Here is a 13,350-nt window from a genome sequence, read left to right as displayed (position 1 = left end):
CTGACTCATTTAGGGTCATTTCCAAACAAGACAACACGGTGACCTCTCTCATGCTTCCATCCTCTCCGGAGTGAGAGAAAATGAAATAATTGTCAGCTGTCCAGAGAGAAAAGGAAAGAACTCACAACTGGGCTGGGGCTGGAGCCCACATGTTTCTCTCTGGAGGCTCAGACATGAAATTGAAAATGTAATTGCAGCTGGAATCTGTGCCCTTGAGGGCCTGGGGCAGAGCACCCACCTCCACCCACTGAGGAGCCCTGGCTTCCAGCTTTATGCTGACACCCTTGCCTGAGTCCCTGTCCACAGCACCTCTAACCCATAGGAGGGACACTCCCTGGGGTTCCCACTGCTCCATTGTCACACCAAGTACCATCTGATACCCTGCTGCCTGCACATATCCACCCTGCCCTGTTTCCTGGCCTCAGTTTTCCCACCTGTCAATCATGTCAGAATCCCTTCCCTGAGCTGTTATGAGGTTGAGGGAAGAACTCTAGAAGCACTGCCTCTCCTTTGGAGACCACAAGGGGCTCTACACACGTCAGGGAGGCAGAAAGATCAGGTAGTGGTAAGTAGGGCAAGGACCTGGGAAGAGGCGAGAGCAGGGGACAAGGGAGTGGCAGCGGGCCGTGGGTAGGGTTTTGTGAGCACTTAGATCAAAGGGAAGGAGAGTGAAGTGAATGAAGACCCAGGTTCCCTGGTGGGTGCCGTGGGGGGCAGTGGGCTGCAGAGCAGGTGTCCAAGAGGAGCAGCTGGTGTGGATGGGGCATCCTTGTGCCATAGTAGCCCTGGGATGGGGGAGACCAGCTCTGTCCTGGGTCTGATCCTGGGGAAAAGGGGTCCCCAGGTAACCTGGCAGCCAGAGGAATTCTCAATTTGATCCTGCAAGGGAGCAGGTTGGGGAGGAGGATAGCCATTCCAGGCAGGGGGTGGAGCACAGGCCAAGGTTCACAGGTGAGCAGTAGCCCAAGTGGCTCACTCTAGAACCTTTGGTTTCAAATGGCTAAAGCACAGGAATGTAAACTTGCACACAGGCCTTGTATCTCCATCAGTCAGGAGCTTTGAAAGCAGACCTGCTCTCTGCTTGTGGACTTTTTAGGTATCTTTCCCCAATGAAATCCACCAGTTTATCAATACTGAGAATCTGTGGGGGCAGGTAACGAACCCTCTGTTTGGGGGGATTAACCCTGGGAAGCAAAGGGCCTCATTTGTAGCCACAACATGGCCCTCTCTGTGATGCTGAGTCCACCAGAACTGCAGGGACCATGAGGTTTCCACCAAACTCAACCTTGAAGCAGGTGGTCCTCAACAGAGTGATTTGGCAAAGTTTGGGGATGTTTTTTTAGTTGTCACATCCAGGGACAATGCATGGACTGATCCCTATAATAAAGAATTGTCCAGCTCAGATGCTCAAAGTGCCGAGGTTGAGAAACCCTGCTCTAAACTGTCATGCTGTCAGCCACCTCCAGAATTAGCGCTGATTAGCGAGCCCTGGCTCTGATTCTGCCTCTTCCGCTGTGTGCGCAGACGCCTTTCCTCCCCCTTCTCCGTCATCCCTGATTGCTGTTGGTTGCATAGGAAGAGCTTTTCTTCCTTGTCCTTGTCATTGCTTCATAGACATTCAGAACAACATCTGCCGTATCTCAATCCTTTCAATTTTTAAAGACGTCTTTGATTTTCCGCTATCATTGCAAACTGCTTCTCTCTAGTGCTATTTCCTGCCTTTACACCTGTTGGCTAGGCTGGGAAGATTAGTTACCTCTGTAAATAGTCTCAAAACCAAATACAAATCCAACAGTCTGACAGTCAGGCTTAGTGACTGATGTGACATGAATGTTTTCTAGGGGTAGATAAGAATACTCACCCTGCAGTCATACTTATAACTGCACATTTTGCCAAGATCCAAGAGGTTTAAGGACTCTTGGGAGGAACTTGGTTTTGCCTGTAGAGTGGGCAGGGTAAAGGCTAGTGGGAGGGATGGAAGGCAATATCAGTGAGGACCCCGATTACAAGGCTGAAGGCAAGAATGTCATTCTCCTTTCTGCCTCCCTTCTGCCACCCTCTGGGGATCTAGATTCAGGACTGTTCCTAGAGCCTGAGTCTTCTATGCTTACTTACAAATCTTAATTGAACAATAAAAGCTTTCTAATGATATACTTCAAAACTGCAAAGACAATCAACAGGAACAGAAAACTGAACGTCTCAAATAGCAGGGTGGAATCCATTAAACCCCGCATTATGTTGCTGTAGATGGCTGAAGTACCATTAAAACAGATGCAAGAGATCAGCCCAGTCCTCAGGAACCTGAGGATCGGCATGAAGCCTTCCCCAGCTGTCTTACCTCTGGTACCTGCTCAATTGTGCAAGTCAGAGCAGTGACCATTGTCCCTGCTAGGTGGACTCATATTAACTCCCCTGGAACATCATCAGACTCCAACCCTAGGTAGCACCAGCAGCAGGCACTCACCACCCAGAAGCAGTCTCACTTTTCCAAGCCATGTCAAGTTGTCTCCAAATACAGTCCCAGGGTCTCTTCTTCAGGCAGTGAAGGATGAATGCTATGATGCATGGCTCAACCCCAAAGTACCTGATAGATTCCTCTGGATCTGTCTGACACGTGCAGAAGCTCAAGAACGAGTCTAAAGCACCTGGAGACCATACGGTCACTTAATTCTGCCTGAGAAAGAAAAGAGAATGGAATTCAATGGAAGACTAGGTTATGTGATAAAGATGGAGGATGTTGAGTCTATGATGAATCATTACTAATAGTCATTCTTTGGTGTCTACAGAGGTTCAGTTCCAGGACCCCTTGAGGATACCAAAATCAAAGGATGCTGGAGTCCTTTCTAAAAACTGATAAAGTATTTGTATATAGCCTATACACATCCTCCTGTATCCTTTAAATCATCTTTAGGTGACTTATAATACTAATACAATGTTAATGCCATTTATATAGTTGTCGTATTGTATGTTTATGTATTAATGAAAAGATAAAGAGGTCTGTACATGCTAGGCAAAAATGCAATTTCCTTATTTCCTTATTTCCTTATTTCCTTCCTTCCTTCCTTCCTTCCTTCCTTCCTTTCTTCCTTCCTTCCTTTCCTCCTCCTCCTCCTCCTCCTTCTTTTAATTAGGTACCAGGAATTGAACCCAGGAGCACTTAACCACTGAGCCACAACCTCAGCCCTTTTTATTTTTTCATTTTGAGACAGAATAATTCTAAGTTGTTTAGGATCTTGCTAAGTTACTGAGGCTGGCCTTTGAACTTGGGATCCTCCTGCCTCAGCCTCCCAAACCACTGTGATTACAGGCATGTGCCAGCTGTCTTTCTCTTTTTTTTTCTTTTTCTTCCCTCTTCTTCCACTCCTCCTCCTCCTCCTCCTCCTCTTCTTCTCCTGCTTCTTCTCCTCTTTTCTCCTCCCCCCTCCTCTTTCTTTGATCCTGGTTGGTTGAATCTGCAGATATGGAAACTGAGGACGAAGAAGACAACTGCACTGTCCCCACCCAGTGCTCTCAGGCATTCTTTTGGGAAACACAACAGGGTGACAGTGTTACTTAGAGAGAACCTGCTTGCTCCCTGACTGCAGTTTCATTCTTAGGGACACTAAACTTTTCCAGGCAGGTTTACAATTTCATAATTACCGTAAGAGAGATGGCTTTCCTTTCTTCCTTCTCCATGGTGGTTAGGATTTTTACTTTAATCCTGATAGCTAGTTCTGCACAGGTGCTTCTACTGGGCCACCACTCAGCACCACTAGAAAGCAGCTGGGTCCAGATGTACACAGATCACTTACATCAGCCGAGGCCAGAGTGCCAGCACCAAGTCACTCCTGTAGCAGGAATGAATGAGTCACCTGCCCTCTGTCTTCTTCATCACTCCCCAAGGTCCTGGGTGTATTTCAGGTTTTGAAAGCAACATGTCAGCTCCTTCCCCAAGCTCTACACTTTAGAAAGCATTTATAAATCCCAGTCTCCCGCTTGGAAGCCCAGCACTGCTGTGGAGCTATGCAACCTCGGTGGCCTGGTTCATACAGTCTTAGGTTCTGCATATATAGAGAAAATACCCAAAGCCAGACTGACATAAATTCTCCATCTGCTGGAAATATGATTCCTCTTGAGAGTTATTTCAGAAGATCAGCATTATGAATTAAAATCAAGTGTTAGGAAATTTTATTCTCTCCTGTATAATAATTTTTATGTTGGAACTGAACTACTATTAAATTGTTTCTCACCCTGGACTCGAGTTTAATTCTATTTGGTGCTTCTTAGGCTTCACAAAGCACATTTTTTAAAAAAAATCTGTTATGTTCCTGTGGTGCTCCTCACCCTTCCCAAGCTTCTTGTGGCTCTTAGAGGAACTTCCTGAATCCTTACAAGGCTCTGCTGGGTCCCCGGTCCCCTCTTACATCTCTCTCCCATCTTTCTGGGTTTTGGTCACTGGGACCCTCCTGTACTTTGGACATCACAGGCTATCTCCATATCTAAGTGTGCACAGGTGCCTCTACTGGGTCACCATCTGGCACCACTGAAAAGCAGCTGGGTCCAGATGTGCACAGATCACATCAGCAGAGGCCGGAGTGCCAGGCACCAAGTCAGCTGTAGCAGGAATGAATGAGTCACCTGCCCTCTGTCTTTTCCATTGCTCCCCAGGGTCCTGGTGTTATGTGTGTTTGTAAGGGTATATGGGGGCGCCAGCCGTGGCACATCCCTGTAATCCCAACGGCTTGCCTATAATCCCAGCGGCTCGACAGGCTGAGGCAGGAGGATCGCAGGTTCAAAGCCAGTCTCAGCAACAACGAGGCACTAAGCAACTCAGTGAGACCCTGTCTCTAAATAAAATACAAAAAAAGGCTGCGGATGTGGCTCAGTGGTCAAGTGCCTCTGAGTTCAATCCCTAGTATCCCCCCGCAAAAAAAGAACCCAGTAAGGGTATATGGGCTGTGCGTGAGTGTGGAGGGGCGAGGTGGGCAGGGTGGAACTGGAAATTCTGAAAGCCTCTAAGACAAAACTCCTGGTAAGTAAGGACAAGCCAGGGCTCCTGCCAGGGCCCCTGCAGCTCTAACTCTCCTTCTCTGATCGATCCATCTGTAGGTGGAAGGGGGCATCCGTGGACTGGAACGGCTCAGAACCCATCCTGTGACCCTTGGATGCATCTAAATCCTGTGGCTCCACTGCTCATCACTGGGGTGACTCCTGAGACCTACCTGGGCCTCGGCGGCAAGTCTCTGAGAAGAGCGTCACCCCCACCGAGGCCAGCATGGCTATGGAAGCATACAGGGCCTCTTGCCCCTTCTGTGAAGGGCTGCCCAGGACTGTGAGGCAGGACAGTGTGCTGCTGAGTTGCCTCCCAGCTGACTGTGACTGCCAAGGACAGGAAGGAGGCCACCAGTGGCTCCGCTGCCTTTCCACTCCTCTCTGGTTTCCCACTGGGTCACCCCTTGCCAAGGCCTCTGATGAGGGTGGCTCTGGGGACCCTGGTTATTTCTGGTAATTGGTTTTCTATAAAGCAAGTATCCAGCCCATGCCGAGGGCCAAGACTCCTCTATTCTGTGCGTGTGAAGGGAGCACAAGGTCGGGCTGTGATCCTCATGGGGGTGGGAGGGGATGGTGGAGGCCCTCCTGGGTCTCGTCTCCTATCAGAGTTCTCTAGGATGGGCAATGCCCTCTGCTCCAAGTTGTCCAGTCTGCTCTCTCCTGTCTTCCTCTTGATCAACACAGGTCCAAGGCATCAGGCTCCATAGACTGTGCTGCCAGGAATGGCCCAGACCCCAGGGACCCCATTCCAGGGCCTATCTAGATAGTCCAAGAGGCTCCATGAGGATGGGTGGGCCTGGGGAGGCTGGGCCTGGTCGAGTGGATGTGGGAAAAAGAGCTGTCCAGGGAGGGGTCAGTGGAGCTAATGGGATGGGGACACTCAGGGGAACCGGGTGTGGTCCCCTACGTGGCTATAGGGAAGCATGTTGGGGCAGAACTGACTGAGTCTGTGGGTAAGGAGAGTTTGGAGCCCCTCACATGCCAGAGCAAAGATGGAGTGGCTGGACGGGAAGAATGCCATCCTCGCTAGTGAAGAGGAGCGGTTGGGTCTGAGCCTTGTTATTCCATGTATATCCCGAGGGCTTCACAGAGGAATGTGAGAGAATGTAGAACTGCAATGGGAGACTGGCAAGGAAGCTGGGGGACAGAGAGGGTCGAGTTGTGTCAGAACCAGAGTCAGGCACTGCTCTGTGATGGGTCATAAGAACCGGGTGGAGTTAAGGGGCCCAGAGGCACAGCACCAGCCCCCAGGGGTTCCTGTCACATGGCTGTCCTCTTGAGAAACTAGGAACAACATAATGACAAAGCCCGCTTGGAGCCGCCCCATCCCTGTATCTGACCCTGTCTGAGCCCAGCGAGCACCTTAGCTGTCCCTCTGGGCCATGCAGAGGTAGGCGTTTCCACGTGGGGACCAGGAGGCACATTCCTACTGTCTGCTGTGGCCCAGAGAGAGGGCTAGGAGGGTTGCGAACACTGGACAGCAGCCTGTCCCCAGCCTCTGTGTGCCCCCACGGGGCTTAGGACACAGGCTGGTCTGGGGCTGTGTCCCTCGGCAGTGCTGGCTAAAAGGAGACCCCTTTGATTTGGGGAGCCAGGAATGAGACTGGCATTTGGTGGTGACAGCTACAGAGCTTGTCTTGTGTTCCTGTGGATGGGGCACGTGCTGTGGCCTGGCTGTCAGTCTTTGGGGAGAGGCAGGGAGGGGTCAGCCAGGCCAAGAGGAAGTGGGAGGGCAGGGACGGCTTTGTTCAGGCTATGCAGAGGCCCCAGAGGGGTTTGCTATGTAAACGGCAGCAGCTATTCCCAGCAGGTTTCCAGCAGAAATGCTTCCTATATGTCCCCGCAATGTTTGTGCCGTTATTTTCCTTGGCCAGGGATGAGCCGCTCCAGCTGAGCACCGGGGCTCAGGAAGCCAATTTCCCTGCGGCCGTCTTATTTATCGACCTGGGGAGGAAAAGTGTGTCTTTTCAATGAAACTCACTTAACCTCCTGGCCAGGGTCTCCTTGGCAGGGCTACAGAAAACAAACTGTTCCCAGCATTGCTTGAAAAGTTCAGTTGCAACAAAGTACAAAGCAATGACTTCTAGAAGCCTACATGCAGGTGTGCTAAAGCGTGCTGCCCTGGAATGGAAGGTAAGCAGAGCCCAGCACCTCCTTCTAGAAGCTACAATGAATCCATAGTATCGCTACCAAACACGCAGGTACATGCCCATCCCTCCTCACCTCTAGGCATGCTCTATTTGGGGTATATTGTTTTCTAGGGACATTGTGAGTAGGCTTTGGAGGGGCAGATTATATTAAAATCTTTGCATTCATGGACATATTCATTAAAGGTCCATAGCCTCCATTTTGGCCTTGAACTTGGAATTAGAGTATCCAGCTGCCCTCCAAAAATGTTAAGAACCATAGCCTAGTGTTGATTGGCTTTCCAAGGGCCAGTCCCAGGCTCAGCTACTCCATCTCTACCACCCACGCACTAGGGACCAGTGTATTGAACATGCTGACCTCAGAGTACCACCAGAAAGTGGTTTTATTCTAATTACTTCCCAATGTATTCTTTCTCTTCACTGTTTCTTGGTCTCTGGAAGGTATATAGCAGGCCATCATAAACAGTAAGAGACCCGTCTACCCGACACTTAACTCCAAACTCTCCTCAGTATGAAGATCTCCCTCACCCTGTGGCAGCCATCTGGGACAGGAAGTTGTGGCTTCTTGGACACTTTCTCACCTTGCCCCAAGATTCCTCCCAGATCCCCAGCAGCCTCTAATAAAGACAAAGCACCAGATCCTGGGAGCTTCCTGCTGGGAAGAAGGTCAAGGAAGAAAGTTTTCACCTGGGTGGTGCAGCTGTACTGGGTGCTGCCCTGTGTCCACTGGCATGCACATAAACAGTGCTGGTTCCATTTTTTCTAAAGGGACCTTCCATGCTAGGAATCTGTCTTGAGCCAGGGCACAGGGGTCATCTTCCACCTGCTGCTTATGGTAGACTCTCTGCAAAGGACAGCCTCCTGTCTATCCTCTTTGTAAGACACCCAAGTCTCCCTTCTGCAGGATCCACATTTGGACCATGCAGAGCCCCAGCACATCTCTGACCCCTGCACTCTGTAGGCTGGACATTTCCCTCTGGACCCTGTTGTATGCTAGGTGCCTGTCAGGAGCAGCACCATCTTGGCTTCTCCCCTCACCCTTCCCCAGATGAGGCAGTCACCATTTTTGCAAGAATATCTCACATTCCAAGCAATTCTCTTGGAACTTCCCTCACTTGACTTTAGGAGGTGAGATGTACCTCCCTTGTCCCCGTAGCTGGAGAAGGGGCCCAACACACTGAGGCTTCTCTCCAGAGAATCCTCACTAGGTGCAGGCCTCTTCACCTGCCAGCCAAAAGTGTCTTCACCTTCCTCATGGCTTGGAGGGCAGTGGCGGATCAGTGGCCGCAGCCTGTTTGCACCACTGTCTGTGAGTAGTTCCACACAGAGCCAGCACAGGCAAGAAGAGGAGTTTCCAGAAGAAAGACAAATATTCCCTGGGGGTCAGAGCTGGGCCAGGGCTTAGGGGATATCCCAAGACAGGGGTACATTCAGATTCCACCTTACTGCTCCCCAGAGTCTGCAAATCTGAGCTTCAGGGGAAGATAGGGACAGAGGCAAGACTGAGTCCATCCACAGCACCAGCCCTGGAGGAAGGCTCCAGTGAGGGTTGGGGAGTGAAGGGGCATGGCTGTCACAGGTCCTCAGCTCTGCAAGCAGGTGATGGTGTTGGAAGACCCTTCTAGTCTGCTCTGCACTCTAGTTTCACCAAAGTGTGGTCCTTAGAGCAGCAGCAACAGCAGCACTGCCTAGAGCTTCTTAAAAAGACAGCCTCTCAGTCTCCACCCCAGGCCTAGGGAGTCAGAATTGGCATTTTAACGAAATCAGTTGAATTAGGGTCAAGCTTAAGAAACTCAGCTCTAGGGCTTGTGATTTTCATGAAGTACAGCAGGATGCACCAGAGAGGTGCCTTGTAGGCATGCCAGCAAGAAGCCACACCAGGAGCAGGGGGTCGGGACTAGCTAGATCCACCACTTCTACTGCGTGGCCTTGAATACTCCAAGGAAGCTCCTCCCGGCCTCAGTCACCTCATCTGTAAGGATGCAACCTCACAGGGTTGTCGTAAGGTTGAAGTGAGTTAACACATTGTGAAGCGCTTAGCGCAGGGCTTGGCATGTCACAAGGACTCGATAAATGTTTGCTGTCAGTCTTTCCAGTGAGGGTGGAAACTCCTTGGCAGAGGTTGCATCTAGTCTGGCCCTTGAAGGACAAGTGGAGAACTGGACAGAAGAACATTTTAGTGGGAAGGAACAGTGAGAGCGGAGAGATGATGTCCATGATGTCTGCAAGTCTCATCCTGGGCGAGCAGACAGTGGGAGACCTGGAGGACCAGGAGTCGGCAGAGGGCAGGTGCAGGGCCTAGATGGTGGGTGGAAGTGGAACGTTTGCCAGAGAGGAGACCTCCTCACAGCTCTGCTTCAGACCTGGCAGAGGAGGGAGTGGATTGAGGGGCTACTGTGTCCACCCAGGAAGCCAGCATAAGGGGACAGGTGGGGAGAGGATGCAAGAGAAAAATGGCCCATGGCCTTTGCCACCCTGTGGATGATCCTTACAAGGCCACGGAGACCTTAGAGCATCCAAAACATTGCCGGAGGCCATCAGGCTGCCAAGTCTCTATGCAGGTATTTCCACTTACCAGAGTCCTCCCTACTCCCGGATCATGCCCTAACCCTCATGTGGCTGTGGGAGCTGAAGTTACCAGGCAAAAATGCCAGGCATTTGTGATAATGGAGATTGCTTAATGCAAACTCCAGGGTGAGGGGGTGGGCTGGCTGGAAGGCGGGCGGTGGGCAGGCAGACTGTCCATAGCCAGGCAGAACCCTGCCGGGGTCTATGGAGTAGGCAGGTATGTGTGCGCTTAGCAGCCTCTTAGGTACACAGAGGGCTCAGGACCCCACCAAGCAGGCTGGTAACTCCGGGGTTCCTGAAACCTGAAGGCTGCCTTTCCCTTCATGCTCCTCATGGTGTTTTATTCCACTCCCTGCCCGCATGCGCACAGTTACCCATCCTGTATCCTCCTCCAAGGAAGTCACCGAAGGTCTTATCTACAGATGGGGAAACTGAGACCCAAGCAGAAATTCCTACTCAAGAGCCCTCCTGGAGCATTTCTCTTTCACTGGGGTCTTTTGGAAACCCGTCTACCACACGGTCTTTGGTCCTGAGGGATAAATCTGGTGGGGGACCAGAGGTGGCTGCGAGTCCTTCTTCCTGCTTCTGCTGCAGCCGTACTTGGGCTACACCCACCCCAGATCACAGCAGCGGCTTCCCTAGTGGGTGCTTTGCTGCTGAAGGCTTCCTTGGTGTTCTTGGCTGCCCCTGCCCTCTGGCTCCCACGTCCATCCCACAGGCCCAGCTGCGAGTCCCTCCTTCGGGAAGTCCTCCGGGATCACTCCGCCACAAAGCTAAGCTCCACCCTCTGAGCGCCTACAGGATGGTTGGCTCCTCTAGCAGCACGGCAGATCCTGGTTGGTGGGTGCTGACCTCCGGTCACAGACGCCCCCTGTTGTCACACATACACTAACACACAGGCACACACCTCTGTACAGCAGTTTCCTTTTTCCTGGGCTCAGGGATCCTCCCTCCCTCCTCCCCTCAGGTACCTGTCCCACCTGGGATGAAGCCCAAGGTTCACACTGCCCTCTGGAAGGAAGCCCCTCTCCCGCCCTGTCCCACGGCCCGCCTCCAGGCTGACAGCCTCAGTCCCTGAGTGTCTGTGGGAGGCGCTGCCTGAGGTCTCCAAACCGTTGGTTCCGGGTGTGGTTTTGAGATTAGACCTGGCGCCTTTCCTGTGGCCCTTGATAAGGGTGATCCTGGGTGCTTATCAGGCATTTTCCGTTTTAGGGCCTTTTGACGTCTGTCAAAAGACCCTCCCTGTTGCCGAGCCTTCAGAGTTCTCAGTGATAAACGCAGCAGTCGGCCACCTCCCTGTGGCCCGCTCCCTCTGGGGATACTTGAGACACTTGTTGTCAACACCTTCCCCGGGGACCTGCCCTCTCTGCCCCAGCGGCAGGCACTGAGCTGGGGTGCTATTAATGATTATATCAGGACAGTTGTGTAAACAGCAACTGCGGTGCCTGGGAACCCGAGTCTAAAGAAGGATTGTTCAAGTATTGATTGGCCTCCCAGCCCCCTGTCCCACAAGCTTCTGACGCAGATGATTCTTGGATTTATTTGGGGCTAGAGCTCAGAAGAAGGGACCCAGCATGGGGTTGGAGCAGTCAGGGAGGCTTCTGAGCAGGGAATAGATTGAGGCCCAACCCTAAGGAGAGGAGTGGGGAGGAGGGGCAGAGGGCACTCCAGGTGGGATGGACAGGGGCATGACTCTCAGGGGGAGGGGACCTGGAGAGCCTGGGAGTCACAGGATGATTAAACTTGTAGGACTGAATCCTGAAGGGCCCAAGAGCTTGAACTTCCTCCTGGGAGCACTAGGGAGCCACAGAGGGCTTCAGAGCAGAGCAGTGGTGGATCCTAGTGTTTTCTGAAGACTGAGTAGCCACAATGTGGAGGGGAGATCAGAGGGGAGATGCTGGGGCCATGGAGAGGAGGAGCAGGTGGGAGATACCCTGGTTTGAGTGATCCAGGAAGGTGGGAGGACTTCCCAGCAGGCTGAGCTGGGCCTCCAGCAGCTGGTCCCTCTTTCTGCTCCTCTGTCAACCCAGGCAGCTGCAGCTCTCTGAGACCAGCCGACACAACATCCCTGCCTCATGATGAAGGTTTCCTCCATCCTCTGGCCTTGGCAGACCATGAAGGAGGCCCTGAATGTGAGGAAGTGCCAGTCCTTTGTTCTGGCTCCTGCCATGGCTGGACCTGTTGCCCATTGTTTTCCAAGCAGTTGGTGACCTTGGGCATTTGGATTGGACCGTCTTGCTCCCTGGGGCCACTGCCGACTGCACCGTGGAAGACAGCCAGGCTGGCAGGATGGTTTTCAGTCCCTGGGTGGCCTTGGGTAGGGTCTCTTCCCATGGGGAGACTCAGTGTCTTCAGGGTCTGGGACCCCATCTCTGGCCATATGGGGGTTCCAGTGGGCATTATGAAAGTGGTCATCTTCTGGGGACCCAGGAATCTCTACCAGGCAGGAAAACGAGCTCCAGCCTTCAGACACATAGATCCTCCGTCCTGCAGCCTGGCCCACCTGGGCCTGTGGGTCACAGACCCGAACCTGTCTGTCTGCTATGGTCACTTGGGGGCTTAGGGGGGATTCTTGCTTCACCTGTGTGCTGTTAGAAAAAAAGAATGTGTTTATGAGCTGGTCCCCGGAATTTGACCTTAGTTCCTGTCTTGTGTCCCCCAAATTACAAAGCAAATGGGCAAAATGTCCTTTCTGGGCCTCAGTTTCCCCATCTGTAAAATGACAGTAATAATAGTAGACACCTTATAAATCCAGGGTGAGGATAAAGAACAGGACTTGGCACCTACTGCATGCCCAATAGAGGGTGACTCTTGTCCTGAGAGCCGGCTCAGAGAGTGCTGGGGCTGGGGCAGGTCGGCCTCACTGAGACCCAAGAAGTGTGTCTAAGGAGGGTGACCATGTGGGAGGCTGGGATAGAGTGAGACCTACGGGACCTCACCCACTGTTGGCTGACCCCTGGAGACTGACCCACCCCTAGAGCTCCCCAAACCCTCACCTGAATAGCAAGTTCCTCCTCTCTCTTTCCCAACTCACACCAGCCCCACCTCTGCTCCTGGGCCACCCTCTGGTTCTCCCTGACCCTATGCTTTAGGTGATGGGACAAGGTGGCCTTATGCCTCAAGGTGGCCTTATCCCTCACTTCAGCTGTGACCACTCAGAGATGGACCCTGGGGGCAGCAATGGCAAGCGCTGTATGCAGCCCCTAGAGAGCTGGCACTCCCTGGTGACACAGGAGGAAAGTGAATCTCAGAGAACCCATGTAGTCACCCAGGGCCTGGGGCGAACAGGTGGCCGGTGCTTCCTCTGGGCTCCCCTGCATCCTGGAAGACTTGCTGAGGTTCTGGGAGGTCTCTGTACAGGGCGGGACTTCCTACGGCCCCGCCTCCCCTATCTTCCCTTATTTCCTGAGGGCCTCTGGAAATATCTGGAGTGTCTTGGTTTCTATACCCACAAGCTATTGTGTAGGAGCCCAGCCTTTCCTTCAATTCAGCCGGCTCCCCGGGGGTGAGCACCCAGAAGGAGTGATGGGTCGGCACCCCTGTCTGTCCCACCCAGAAAGAAGCTGGCCTGGCCAACTGAGGTGCCGCCTTCCAGCTGCAGGGC

At 52.5% G+C, this 13,350-nt stretch overlaps 1 protein-coding gene across 2 annotated transcripts in view; it reads left to right on the top strand.

The window, feature by feature from the left end:
* The window catches only part of MINDY4 (MINDY lysine 48 deubiquitinase 4), a 119,199-nt gene extending 113,686 nt beyond the window's left edge, over positions 1-5,513 (top strand). For both annotated transcript variants that reach the window (XM_081287193.1, XM_081287191.1), the window contains one exon: positions 5,089-5,513. In XM_081287193.1, the coding sequence (XP_081143319.1) occupies positions 5,089-5,137 (49 nt within the window). In that variant the 3' untranslated portion in view covers positions 5,138-5,513. The remainder of the gene's footprint in view (positions 1-5,088) is intronic.
* The last annotated feature ends 7,837 nt before the right edge of the window (positions 5,514-13,350 follow it).

Source organism: Spermophilus citellus, assembly GCF_964194105.1.
Source record: "Spermophilus citellus genome assembly, chromosome: 3".
NCBI classification, from domain to species: Eukaryota; Metazoa; Chordata; class Mammalia; order Rodentia; family Sciuridae; genus Spermophilus; species Spermophilus citellus.
Note: the sequence above shows the minus strand (reverse complement) of the source record. Positions and strands in the feature narration are given on the sequence as shown.